The sequence below is a fragment of the Ovis aries genome, chromosome 24 (genome assembly GCF_016772045.2).
Source record: "Ovis aries strain OAR_USU_Benz2616 breed Rambouillet chromosome 24, ARS-UI_Ramb_v3.0, whole genome shotgun sequence".
NCBI lineage: Eukaryota > Metazoa > Chordata > Mammalia > Artiodactyla > Bovidae > Ovis > Ovis aries.
In genome coordinates, this window is record NC_056077.1 from 28,962,538 (window position 1) to 28,977,253 (window position 14,716).

At 38.5% G+C, this 14,716-nt stretch overlaps 1 protein-coding gene across 3 annotated transcripts in view; it reads left to right on the top strand.

Annotated features, from left to right (window-relative positions):
* Positions 1 to 14,716, top strand: part of LOC101111335 (S-adenosyl-L-methionine-dependent tRNA 4-demethylwyosine synthase TYW1) — a 142,780-nt gene that overhangs the window by 117,095 nt on the left and 10,969 nt on the right. For all 3 annotated transcript variants that reach the window (XM_004020949.6, XM_060405875.1, XM_060405876.1), the window contains exon 15: positions 2,086 to 2,253. In XM_004020949.6, coding sequence (XP_004020998.2) covers positions 2,086 to 2,253 — 168 coding nt within the window. The remainder of the gene's footprint in view (positions 1 to 2,085; positions 2,254 to 14,716) is intronic.

Below are 14,716 nucleotides of genomic sequence, written 5' to 3' on the forward strand. Positions count from 1 at the left end.
GATAACCACTACACCAGCGGCGTGGCTAAATCAATTAAACTATTTTCCAAAGCCATTGTCATGAATATAAGGTCTTACCTAAAACCTCTGCTTCAGTGAATTAAGTAAATATTAAAAATAAATTCCTCTGAGTTAGCCACTATCTGCTTGGTTATTCATATAATTTGTCCATCATAAACAGTGTTTAAAGTGAAGTAAAGTTCATATTTATGGCTAATTTGACTTATGAATAAATCAGTTTTGTTTGTTTTTAATACATTTGGGCAAGTTCAGTACAATTTTCCAACTACGCTTTCTTAAAGATTTTTTAAACTATTGTTTGCTTTTTTTATTCAGCTAAAACCCGAACTCCGTTTAATGAATTCTGTAAATCATTGGGCTAATAGAGAAGATTCTCTAGTTTATTGTAATTAAGCTGAGTTGCCTCTAGTTTATGTTCAGCAAAGGTCATCTCAGTGTAGTATACAGTAGTCTTTGAACAGCCATCTGGAGTGGTGGGTTTTGCAGAACTCATCTGAGTTTTTGGCCCCCTCCCAGCTCTGCCATCTGTAGGGTCATGATCACTCTGCTTTGCTCATTGTGAGCTTTTCATTTAATGTCATTCTGTCCCCTCCACTCTGTGCGTATGTGTGCATCTCAGAGAGAGCATCTTTTTTTATTTTATTCTCTACTTAGTAGCAGCTTATCTAGACTATTCAAATCTTTTTTTCAAATAAGTTTGATTTCTTAGGTATTTAGAGAGCCTACAAAGTTAAGATATTCCTTATTATTGAAAATTAGTCATTAATCACTTATCACTGTGTAACTTACCAGTTAAAGAAATTAGTTATGGAACTTTTGGGTCTTAGATGCTTGGGTTGTCAGGTAGAATTCAAAAGAGTTAAAAACCAATTTATCTTAATGCATTTGTACTGAATGAGAGAATCTCTGTAGGGGTAGATACATGTATATATGTGTGTGTGTATATATATAGAAGTATTTCTACAAATGTATTTTCATTTTGGCATGATTCTGTGTTTATATTGGGTTGGCCAGAAAGTTTGAGTTTTCCCATAACATCATGTGAAAAACTTCAGTGAACATTTTGGCCAACCCAATATACATCCACATACAAAATATATTACCAAGTGATCTCTTTAGAGAATAATTTGAAAGGAATCCCTATCTGGCCCTTTACAGAAAGTTTACCAGCCTCAGGTTTCCCTGATAGCTCAGTTGGTAAAGAATCTGCCTGCAATATGGGAGACCTGGGTTTGATCCCTGAGTTGGGCAGATCCCCTGGAAAAGGGAGCGGCTACCCACTCCAGTATTCTGGCCTGGAGAATTCCATGAAATGTACCATCCATTGGGTCACAAAGAGTTGGACATGACTGAGCGACTTCCACTTTCTTACCAACCTCAAATTTAAACTTTACTCAAAAATGGGAGCTCATCTTATTTCCCCAGTCAATAGATTTTTCATTGAATTTTTGTGGGTGTCAGCTGTGCCTCCATAATTATAATCCCATGGCAGTCAGTCTCTTGCACTGCATGAGTGAATCTGATTGGAAAGGTACGCTATCGGTTGAAAAGTATTATTGTGAGTAGACTGTGCAGACGGCGATGTAGCACAAAGCACAGGTACCCAAGCCCCCAGCTTTGTCAGAGTGCAGAGAGCCTTGGCCTGGGAGCTCCAGTGCTGTCTTTGTCACTTGCTACTTGTATGAGCTTCTGAGCAAATTTTATCATCTCTGTATTACTTTTTCTTTACTTTAAACTATGGATTGGATTGGTGTGGATTGGTTTGAAAGTGTGTTAGTCACTCAGTCATGTCCGATCTCTCTATGACCCCATGGACTATAGCCCACCAGGCCCCTCTGTGCATGGAATTCTCCACACAAGAATACTGGAGTGGGTAGACATTCCCTTCTCCAAGGGATCTCCTCAACCCAGGGATTGAACCCGGGTCTCCTGCATTGCAGGCAGATTCTTTACCGTCTGAGCCCCCAGGGAAGCCCTGGATTGGTTTGTTGGATGACCTCTAGAAGCATGCCTGGGTCACTGTGTGACATTTGAATAGGCCTGTAACTGTCTCTGTTTCCACAGGGTGTTACCTACTGTGGAGAGAGTTCGGCGAGCAGTCTTACCATGGCCAACGTGCCCTGGCACGAGGAGGTGGTGCGCTTTGTCTGTGAGTTGGTGGATCTGATCCCCGACTATGAAGTCGCGTGTGAACACGAGCATTCCAACTGTCTTCTGATAGCTCACAAGAAGGTAAGAACAGCTCAGGTATGCGTTCTCCCATCACCCTTGTCCTTCTTGCTCCCTTCTTCTCTTTTTATTTTTCCCCTCACCTTATTATAGTGAAATAATAAGTGAATAATAATAATATAGTGAAACAATTCTACTTGTTTGCTGCCTTTCCTATAATGAACTTTAAGAAAACCCTGAATTCTGTTTGTTGGACTCGTAAACCCCCTTTTCTGTGTGTGATTGCTTCATTTTCAGCCCTGACTCAGGCACTTGAAGTGCCTTCTGGCTTGTAATTGGTGCATCCTGAGAAACAAAACAAAACACCCTTGTAATAACCTCTAGTCCTTTACCCAGAATGACAAGGGAACGCTAAAATAGTAAACAACCCTCATATGATAGTTTTTGACTGTCAGAAGAAATATTGAGGTGTTTATCAAATTTCGGATCACTTTGAATCCTGGCCTCCACAGAAATGTTTCTGGGATTTTAGTTTTCCTTTTTCCTCTTTAATGTTTTTAGTACACAGAAAAAGTACCAAAATTTAATGTATTTTAAAAGTAAATAATGCCTAGCAAAGGAAGAATTCAGTTTTTGGTAGAGGCAGGCTCTTAAAAAGAAATAAAATACCCAATAAGAAGTCCAGTGTTAGAATAGCAATCATACTGATATGCCCTTACTGAAGTATGTATACAGAAATAATATAGTGTCTTGGGTTTGATTCAGAATGGTATTAGGTGAGAAGTGTGTGGGTGTGTTGGTGGGCTGGGGGCTTCTGAGGCCAACTGATGGATACTCAGAGGCTCATTTTACTTCTGTGCTTAGTTTTCTGTTCATACTCTCCTTTTTTAAAAAAGGTAGACATGGTTGAACCTTGAAAACATTATTCTAGATGCAGAATGGACACAAAAGGCCACATGATATATGGTTCTGTTTATATGAAATGTCCAGACAGATCAATCCTTAGAGTCAGAACGTGGTTTAGTGGTTGATTGGGGCTGGGGGAAGAGCAGGTCGGAAAGTGACTGCTAATAGGTATGGGATTTCTTTTTGGGTGATGAAAATGCTCTGGAATTCCATACTGATGTTGGTTGCACAACTTTGTGGCTGTACAAAAACCCACCGAATTGTATACTTTAAAAGTTGAATTTTATGGTTTCTGAATTATATCACAATAAAGATAAATTAATACCCCAAAGGTAATAAAGAATGGGCTTACCTTTTCTTATAAAAATGTTTTTTATGCAAGTCAAGTCAGGCTTCATTAATTCAAACATGAGTCTCACTTTTTCCTCCCCACAACCTAAGTGGCTTCCAGAACAGCTTCATAGGTTAATGATATTTAATAATATTAGAAGCACTCAATTAAAATGTCACTTGATCTAGGCTCAAACAAACAGGAGTTTAAAAGGCCCTCATGTCTTAGTCGCAGTGAGATTATATATATCTGACCTAATAAGCTGTCAAACTTAAAATATTTAGACAGAAGAGTGTGTTCTGGGAGCATCAGGGAACAAAGAAATAAAAGCCACCTAGTATTTGAAGTGTTCCTTAAAGTAGCTGAAAGACAATCAACTTACAAAGTAAATCTTGAAAAATTAAAGCCAAAAACCAGAATTTTATTTTCTAGCTTTTTAATCACTGTTTCTTTTTCAGGTAAGATAGTGCCTTTAAAAAAATTACTTGATTGGAGGGGCAGTGCCCTGGAAATAGTCCTGACAATGGTGGCAAAGTTCTCTCTTCCTCACTTAAGTCTGGTCTTCACACCATAGCCAAAGAAGTCTTTGTAGAATGTAGATCTCTTGCTGCCTTTGACTGACCTCCCATTGCTTTTAGTATGAAAATCAAAATCCTGCAATGTGGCCTCCAGCATCCTGTGTGATCAGTCTCTGTCTGCCTCTCGAGCTTCTTCTGGAACCCCTCTTCCTTCCCTTTCTGCACTTTTTTCCTTTTCTCAGCCTTAGTAGGTCTTAGTTTCGCTCCAGGTAGGCTGGGGATTGTATATTCTTTCTATTCTTTTAGTGGATGTACTAAAGATTACTATTAACATGCATTCAGTGCATAATTATTTTGAACTGCTGTCCTGTCCTATATTGCCTGATTGTTTTCTTCTCTCCTCCACTCAATTAAGCCTCTCTAAACTTCATCTCAAAACTGACACTAATAATACTGACTTTAGATGTTATAGTCAAGATTAAAGTTAATATATTTGAAGTACTCAGAAGGGAACCTAAAATAAAATCAGCAGTTCGTAAATAGTAGTTGTTACTGATGCTTTTATTGGCCTGCACCTATCCACGGGGAGCCCTCAGAAGGTGGCCAAGCAAATTACTGAAATCTAGTGTGATAAATGCAACAATAGACATAGGTACAAAGTGCACGCCAGACAGAAGAGAGAGTCTGAGATTGATCTTCGTTATTTTCTTTAATGTGTGTTGAATATCCAGGTGTGTCAGGCACTGTGCTGACATAAAGATGAGTTTAAAAAAAAGATCCCTGCCTTCAAGAATGGTCTACCAAAAAAAGACAAACATCTAAACAAATAAATGCCCCCAAATTATTTCAGATCAATGATGAAAGATTAGAATGGAGCCCAAAGGAGAGCATTCTTGGGACTATGGTACCATCAGGAGAGATTTCACAGAGGAGTTGCTGTTTGACTGGGTCTTAAATGATGGCCGAGATGTGGTCCATGAGGAAATGTGGAGCCCTGGCACATTGGGACAACTCCAAAGTAGTTTGGTGTGGCAGGAGGTCAAGAGAAGGGCTAAAAGGAGCAGGGGTGATTTGGCAGAGGCAAGATCGCTGATGGCATTGAATGGTATCCTAACTGTGCTTTTTTCCATATGGCGTGGGCAGACACCAAAGAGTTTTAAGAAGGGGAATGACACAGTCAGATTGGAGCTGCAGAAAAGTTTCTCCAACAACATTATAGAGGATGAATAGCAAGACAGAGAAACTAGTTAAAAAGGGTTGTGAAAGTCCAGCAGTCTGAGGGCTAAATGCTGAGGGTCTGAAACAAATTGATGTGAAGGGGGAGCATGGGGAGGAGGTGGTCTTGGGAAAGTACTGAATGAGGGCTATTATATTAAAGGGCCTGCCGAGTCAAGTGTGACCCCCTGGTTTCTGACTTGGGTACATGGGTGATATTGACGGTGACCTTCACTGAGGTCGTACTGTTTGCATATTGCTTCTTATTGGTTTGTTCAGGGACTTAGGGTAGGGAGTGGATAAGTTCACTGCAGTATCAGCAAGCAGTTCGAGTAGAATATAGATATCAGATGATGGAGTCAACAATTTGTGCTTAGAAAGCACGGTCAGTGAGAGACGTGGTCAAGGTGAGAACTCCAGTATGCTCACCCTGGGGTGTCCGTACCCGAGCACAGAACTCGCACCCTTTCTCGTTCATAGTTCCCTAGTGCCTCAGTAACTTCTCCCCAAGAATCATAGGTTGAAAGAAAGAACCAGCAGTTCCATCTATTAAGACATGATGGAAAGAAATGTAGCATAACCTAATGTTGAAACTGTAAACTCTCTCAAGCTGCTAGTTGACATGGTACCCAGCAGCTATCCAGTATCACTGCTCTTCCTTCCAGATTTTAAAATATTACGGTGAGTATTCTGCACTCACGTTTTGAGAGCCACCACTCTAAGGGAACAACACGGACATCCATCCAAAGGGAAATAGAAATCTCGTTTGGATTGTTCCCTATTGTGTATTTTTTGGTGCTTCTTTTTGTTTACATTGTTGGTATTGAAGTGTGCAGACCTCATAATTTTCCAGTCACTTCCTGTTCTCTGTTCTTACAGTAGTGCCTAGTGTAAGAAATGAAAATACAACTTCTTATGAAGTAGCCGCTTCTCACACTTGTTGGAGTGGCTCTTTCTTTTGACTTAGAAGCTGGGAAGGGTCATTTGAGAGCAGAAAGGTCAGAATCATCAACTGTTTATCATTCCCTGTTTTCTCAGGAGATTGCTCCGTTTCTGCTTATAATTCCAGGGCTTCAGAACAGGAGGATAAGCTGCAGTTGCATTGCTGTTGTTTTACTGTTATACCAGAAGACAGCCAGAGAAGAGATCGGAATAGCATGTCCTTTTATTTGGAAATGATTACAGATTCATGGAAAACTGCAAAAATAGTCCAGAAGCTCTCATGTACCTGTTACCTGCTTTTCCCCAGTGACATAAATACCTTTCATGACTATAGCACATTGTCACAACCAGGAAGCAGATGACAACCAACCAGGAAATAGACATGAATACAGTCAGCAGACCTTACTCTGATTTCACCAGTTTTCAACACCTTCATTTGTGTTGTGTGTAGCTCTTTGCCATTGTATCATACGTAGATTCATCTAATCACCACCACAATCAAGTTACAAAACTAGTCTGTTGCCACAAGGATCCTTATACCCCTTTTGAGTCCAACCTACCCTCCATCCCCAACTACCTGTAAGGTCTGTCAACCACTAACCTGTTTTCTGTCTTTATAATTTTGTGATCTTGGGAATCACATATAAATAGAATCATGAAAATGTGACTTTTTGAGGTCAACATTTTTCTCTCATCATAATACCCTTGAGTTCCATGTGACTCACTGCACATGTTAATAGTTTATTCCTTTTTATTGATGAGTAATATTTCATGGTAGAGATGATGTACCATGGTTTGTTTAACCATTTAACTGTTAAAAGTTTTTCCCCCTTTTGGGCTGTTACCGTTTAAGCTGCTTTGAACATTCTTGTACAGGTTTTTGTGTAGACATAAGTTTTTGTTTCTCAGGGCTAAATGCACGGGAATGTAATTTCTAGGTCATATAGTAAGTGTATGTTGTAGGTTTTCTTTAAAAAAAAAGTCAAACTATTGTATAGACTGGCTGTATATTATTTTATAGGTTTCCCAAGTGGCTCAGTGGTAAAGAATCCATCTGCTAAGCCGGAGATGCAGGTTCGATCCCTGGGTTGGGAAGATGCCCTGGAGAAGGAAATGACAACCCATTCCAGTACTCTTGCCTGGGAAATCCCGTGAGCAGAGGAACCTGGTGGGCTACAGTCCATGAAATCATAATATTCAGACACAATTTAGTAGCTAAACAACAACAAAATACTATTTCACATTTCTGCCAGCCGTGCATGAAAAATCCAGTTTCTTTGCATCCTAACCAGCACCTAGTGTTGTCATTTTTTAGATTAGCTATTCTAACGGGTTTGTCGTGATCTCATTGGATTTTAATTATTTACATCATGAACATGATCTGTCTCTATTTAGATCTTTGATTTTGTTAAAAATCATTTTATAGTTTTTAGCGTATAAGTCCTGTACTTTGTTAGATTTATGAAAAGAAAATGAAAGTTACTCAGTAGTGTCTGACTCTTTGCAAACCCATGGACTATACAGTCCATGGAATTCTCCAGGCCAGAGTACTGGAGTGGGTAGCCTTTCCCTTCTCCAGGGGATCTTCCCAACCCAGGGATTGAACCCAGGTTCTCCACATTGCAGGTGGATTCTTTACCAGATGAACCACAAGGGAAGCCCAAGAATATTGGAGTGGGTAGTATATTCCTTCTCCAGTGGATCTTCCCAACCCAGGAATCAAACTGGGGTCTCCTGCATTGCAGGTAGATTCTTTGCCAAATGAGCTATCAGGGAAGCCCTAGATTTATACCTAAGTATTTTTCTGTTTTAGCAATTATAAATGGTATTATGTTTTTAATTTCAGTAGCACATGTTCATTGAATTCTGTAGAAATAGGATTAATTTTATAACCCTAGCCAATCTGCCTTCTTGTCTCTACCTTTCAGAGTCTTCTTATATTTGTTTTATATATAATATCGAGGGGTTTTAGCTGCAGAAATACAGTTCTCATCTGGAACCAGAAGTCTTATGACTACACAGTTTTGACATTTATACTTTTTGTTTAACTCCCCAGTGAATAGTAATACCAGTACACCTGGCACTATTTGTTATTAGATTATTTCCATGTAAACTCATTTTCTTTTCTTACCTTTAAAGTGTCACCCAGTGTGATTGCACAGCTGTGTCTGTCGTGTTACTGGAAGATTTTTTTTCTGAAACTTGTATGAAAAGATCTTTTTCTAATCCTAATCAGATCCCATCAAATCCCATTTAATAACTAGGCTAGCAATTTACAGATGAATGCCTTTTTAAGGGTACTAAAAGCCGAGTTATAACCAAAAGACAAACAAAGGAAAGAAATGGAAAAAAAGACAAAAACAAAATCCACAAAACAGATCATTTAGTCTACAAATAATTTAGAGTGGGCACTGACTATTCAACATCCTCATTGTTTATGGTGCCAACTCCCAGTTTATTATTTCTCTGCTGTAGTTTTGAAACGCGTGACATCTTACAGAGTGTGCAAGAGAAAAGCCTAAACATTTATTTGATTTTAATGGCCTTTACAATCAAGTCCTTTCAGCTTCATTTCGTGCCTACTCCTGGGGCCTTGACAAGGCCCTGCCGTATTATTTTCTTCCTCTTACATGTTTGCCCAGCTAAGGCTTCTCTACTGCTAGACCTCCTCTCCTTATCTCACCTCACCTGGTGAACTTCTGTTCTTTAAAACTATAAAACAAACCTCCTTGGGGACCGCTTCTTTCAGAGCTGTGTGCACATCTATAAGGCTGTTTTCTCTAAGAAGCCAAGGTTCTTGAACGCAAGGACTGTCATTCCCAGCACTTCCTAGAGTACCTGGTACATTTTAGGTTCTTAGTGTTTGTTTAGTAAATTAGCAAACTCTTTACCTTCATTTTCTCTCCTTATTCATCATCTTGCCTTCTGAAATCAGAGACACTGTCCCATCTTCCTTGCTAATTTTGGTAACCTATTTCCCTTCTTTATCATTTATTTACTCACTCAGTCATTCAGTGAGTATTTATTCTGCCGAGTTTGCTATTTTATAGGTCTTCAGTAACCTGCTAGTTGTCAAATCCAGTTGTTTTCCATTTACCATTACTTTTTTTCCTGCAGCAGAAAATTGATGCCCATTTGTATTTTTGAAAGTCTCTCCTGCCTACTCTACTGTACTTTCCTGATTCTAGTAAAGTTGGCTAGTGAAAATAAGAACATTGCCAGAAAGTGCAGCATTTCTTTACCAATTTCAAAAATTTGAAATTCTCTGTGAGCCAGGAAAGCTCAAAATGTAAGGTGAATCTTTAAAAAAAAAATGAAGAAGGAAAAATCTAGAGTGATCCCAAGCACTGGTTGACTGTATATAGATGACCTTTCAAAGTCCTGTATTAAATTTGTAAGATTTTCACAACATGAAATAGCCTCTAGAGGGTCTATTATAATTTGTACCCTGTCCACTCCCAGAATACTCTGTGGTCATTTGCAGTGCAGTGATCTTGTCACTGCCATATGCTCCACTACATGCAAAGCATTTTTTTTTTAAATTCTACTAGTGGAATTTTTCGGAGAAGGCAATGGCACCCCACTGCAGTACTCTTGCCTGGAAAATCCCATAGATGGAGGAGCTTGGTGGGCTGCAGTCCATGGGGTCGCTAAGAGTCAGACACGACTGAGCAACTTCACTTTCACTTTTCACTTTAATGCATTGGAGAAGGAAATGGCAACCCACTCCAGTGTTCTTGCCTGGAGAATCCCAGGGACGGGGGAGCCTGTTGGGCTGCCATCTGTGGGATCACACAGAGTCGGACATGACTGAAGCGACGTAGCAGCAGCAGTGGAATTTTTTAAATGGATGATTGTTTTAAATATCTTTATAGAACAGTTTTATCGTTCAGAAGCAATGTTTAGGCTAAACATTGATATTGATAAGAAGTAGATTCTTAAAGTAGGTGGAAGAATAGGTGGGTACTTCATAAAGTTGACTGAATGTCTCTGACTTTGAACAAAGGAAAGATGAAGAAGACTCAAATTAAGATCAATATGTCAGCATATGCTAGTTCCAGGGTTGAGCTGGAGAGACACAGAGAGGACTACAATTCCACGCAGGAGATCATTGGCAAGAGGAGGGCCAACCTGGCTGTGTGCTTTGGAAGGGTCAGGAGGGCTCAGCTGGAATAAGGAGGCACAGTCAGCCTTCTGTTTCTGGGTTTCCAGCCTCACAACCTAAATGTCACCATGATCCTGTCAGTCTGTAAACTAGTAAGACCATGATGAGTCCAACACACTTTGATCATTTTAGTTCAGAAACTGAAGTTCTTTCAACATATTCGCAATACCCCATTAGAGTGGATCTCTGCCTGTGCAAACCAAGTGGTGGGTTGTATGCTCGGCTTGCAGAATCTACATAGCATTGCTTTAAAACTAACTCTTAATTGTTTAAAAACTAGACTTTTTATTTTAGTAGTTTGAGATTTACAGAAAAGTTGAGAAGATAGCACAGAGAGCTATTATATACCCTGAATTTGCCTGTTATTAACACCTGTATTACAATCAGTGAACTAATACTGATACATTATTATTAACTGAAGTCCATAGTTTAGATTTTCTTAGGTTTTACTTAATGTCCTTCTGTCCTAGGATCCCATCCAGGGTAACACATTACATTTAGTTTTCATGTTCCTTCATGTACCCCTTGGTTATGGCAGTTTCTCAGACGTTCTTTAATTTGATGACCTTGGCAACTTTAAGGAGTACTCATGAGTATTTTGCAGGATACACCACTACTGAAGTGTGTCCAGTTTTTTTCTCATAAGACATGCATTGTAGGTTTTTAGAAGATCACAGAAGTAAAGTGCCATTTTCATCACATCATGTCAAGCTCCCTTTATTTTGACCTTGATCCACAAGCTGTGGTAGTGTTTGTGAGGTTTCTCCCCTGTAAAATTATTCTTCCCTCTCCTTTTCTGTAGGTAAACTATTCTTTCCCCTCTCTCCTTTGGAAGGAAGCCTATATTCAGCCCGTATCAAAGGAGTGAAAGTTAAATATATGTGCAAATTATTTGGAATTCTTCTACATAGGTTTGTCTCTTCTTCCTATTTATTAATTTATTTAATCGTTTTCATATCACTGTAGACTCATGGGTACTTATTTTATAACTTTGGGTTGTTATCCAATTCAGCCTTATTACTTTTGCCCACATTGTTCTAGCTTTGGCCACTAGGAGTTCTTTTAGTTGGTTCCAGTGTTTCTTTTATCCCCATTAATATGTGTGTGTGTTGGGGGGGAGGCGGTGTGTGCAGGGTGTGAGGGGCAGTTTTTGTTCATTCTGATCACTTTCCTTTCTGGTACTTCAGGAAACTTCCAGGCTCATCTTGTATATTTCTTGCCTCAGTCCCAAAGTCAGCCATTTTTCTCAGGAGCTGTGGCTTCTATTCTTGGAGAATGGTGTTAGAAATCAGAAGGTGAAGATGTGCTCATTGTTTGGGATATTGTTTATTTTAGACCCTCTTAGATGACAGAGCAAAGAAATATATATGTATATATATGTATACACTAACTTTTGTATATACACATGTAGGAAACTATTTCTATATGTACCTTTTGTATCTGTATTAAGCTGAATGTACTGTTGTCTCAAACTCTTACTACCATATAACTCATTCTGGCGTCCTCTCCTTGCTTATTTGTTTTTTTTTTTTTTTTAATTTTTTTTTAATTTTTAGTTTTTTATTTTTAAAATTTTAAAATCTTTAATTCTTACATGCGTTCCCAAACATGAACCCCCCTCCCACTTCCCTCCCCATCCTTGCTTATTTGTAAATTCACACCTCCAAGAGTGAGAATCTAATCCCAGCTCCTATTATCAGTCAGCTATTTAATTGTTCAATTTCAGTTTACGAGTATGGCAGTAACAGAATTTTTAACCCTAGCATACAGCGTTTATATGTAGTTTCTTTTGCCTTTAGTCTTACAGGCTCCATTTATTTTCAAAATTACTTAAGTCAGTACCCTTTCTACTCCCTTCCCTTCACTGAAATTGTTTCACTAATTTGTAATTTGTTAGATTCTCTTGTCACAGTCTGTACCTCTTCCTGGTTTCCCCTGACCTCCTAAATGATTTTTTAAACTTAAACCACTCAGTATTTATGCTATAAAGCCCTATAGATTTTGAAAAGCACATATTGTCATGGAAATGTGATTGAACGTTTTTTCTTATGCTTGTTTGTCGTCGGTATATCTTTGGGTAGGTGGTCAGATCTTTTGCCCATTTTTAAATTTGGCTAGTTATTTTGTGATTGTTGAATTTTAAGAGTTTTTAAAATGTATTTTGAATATAAGTCATTTATCAGATATGTTTTACAAATATTTTCTCCCAGTCTACATGACTTGACTCTTCATTCTCTTAACTATACCTTTCTCAGAACAAATGTTTCTTATTTTAATAAAGTCCAGCTTATCAATGTTTCTTTTATGGTTCACGTGATCAGCAAATAGAGACAAGTTTACTTCCTCCTCTCCAATTTTGATACCTTTAATTTTTTTCTTGCCTGATTGCTCTGCCTAGGACTTCTGGTACTGTACTGAGTAGAGTGGTGAGAATAAGCATCTTTGTTTTGTTCCTGATCTTAGCAGAAGAGCTTTCTGCCTTTTGTCATTGATTATAGGCTTGTCTTGTATGGCCTTTATTATGTTGAAATATACTTCTTCTCTTCCTAATTTGCTAAGAGTTTTTTTCATGAATGAATGTTGAATTTTATCAGATGCTTTTTTCTGTGTTTTTTTGAGATGATCTTGCAACTTTCAAACGTACCTTAGACCTAAACATAAAATATGACACTGTGAAATTTCTAGAAGATAACAAAGGGCATTATTCCCTTCCTCCCTTCCTCTCTCTTCTTTTGCATCTTCATTTTCAAAACCACTTGTTATGGCTACTGTAGCCCCCATTTAGCTCAAGCGTCCAACACAACTTGATTCAATCTCAAGTGCCAAATTCTCAAGAGAAGTCTTGCCTATGTATGAAATTACATCATCTCTGAAGAGATAATTTTACTTCTTCATCTCTTGCTTGGATACATTTTTTCCTTTTTCTTGCCTAATTGTTCTGTCTAATACTTTTATATATGTATGCCTGTTGATCTAATTGATTTATTGTGTTGATCAAATTCTTTTTTCTTTTTCTTAAAAAAAAATTTTTTTTTTTAATTTTTATTTTTACTTTATTTTACTTTACAATACTGTATTGGTTTTGCCATACATTGACATGAATCCACCACGGGTGTACATGCGATCCCAAACATGAACCCCCCTCCCACCTCCCTCCCCACAACATCCCTCTGGGTCATCCCTGTGCACCAGCCCCAAGCATGCTGTATCCTGCATTGGACATAGACTGGTGATTTTATTCTTACATGATAGTATACATGTTTCAATGCCATTTTCCCAAATCATCCCACCCTCTCCCTCTCCCTCTGAGTCCAGAAGTCCGCTATACACATCTGTGTCTTTTTTGCTGTCTTGCATACAGGGTCATCATTGCCATCTTTCTAAATTCCATATATATGTGTTAGTATACTGTATTGGTGTTTTTCTTTCTGGCTTACTTCACTCTGTATAATCGGCTCCAGTTTCATCCATCTCATCCGAACTGATTAAATGTATTCTTTTTAACGGCTGAGTAATACTCCATTGTGTGTATGTACCACAGCTTTCTTATCCATTCATCTGCTGATGGACATCTAGGTTGTTTCCATGTCCTGGCTATTATAAACAGTGCTGCGATGAATACTGGGGTACATGTGTCTCTTTCAATTCTGGTTTCCTCGGTGTGTATGCCCAGCAGTGGGATTGCTGGGTCGTAAGGCAGTTCTATTTGCAATTTTTTTAAGGAATCTCCACACTCTTTTCCATAGTGGTTGTACTAGTTTGCATTCCCACCAACAGTGCAAGAGGATTCCCTTTTCTCCACACCCTCTCCAGCATTTATTGCTTGCAGATTTTTGGATCACAGACATTCTGACTGGTGTGAAGTGGTACCTCATTGTGGTTTTGATTTGCATTTCTCTAATAATGAGTGATGTTGAGCATCTTTTCATGTGTTTGTTAGCCATCTGTATGTCTTCTTTGGAGAAATGTCTATTTAGTTCTTTGGCCCATTTTTTTGATTGGGTTGTTTATTTTTTTGGAATAGAGTTGCATAAGTTGCTTGTATATTTTTGAGATTAGTTGTTTGTCAGTTGTTTCATTTGCTATTATTTTCTCCCATTCAGAAGGCTGTCTTTTCACCTTGCTTATATTTTCCTTTGTTGTACAGAAGCTTTTAATTTTAATTAGATCCCATTTGTTTATTTTTGCATTTAGTTCCAGAATTCTGGGAGGTGGATCATGGAGGATCCTGCCGTGATTTACGTCTGAGAGTGTTTTGCCTATGTTCTCCTCTAGGAGTTTTATAGTTTCTGGTCTTATGTTTAGATCTTTAATCCATTTTGAGTTTATTTTCGTGTGTGGTGTTAGAAAGTGTTCTAGTTTCATTCTTTTACAAGTGGTTAACCAGTTTTCCCAGCACCACTTGTTAAAGAGATTGTCTTTACTCCATTGTATATTCTTGCCTCCTTT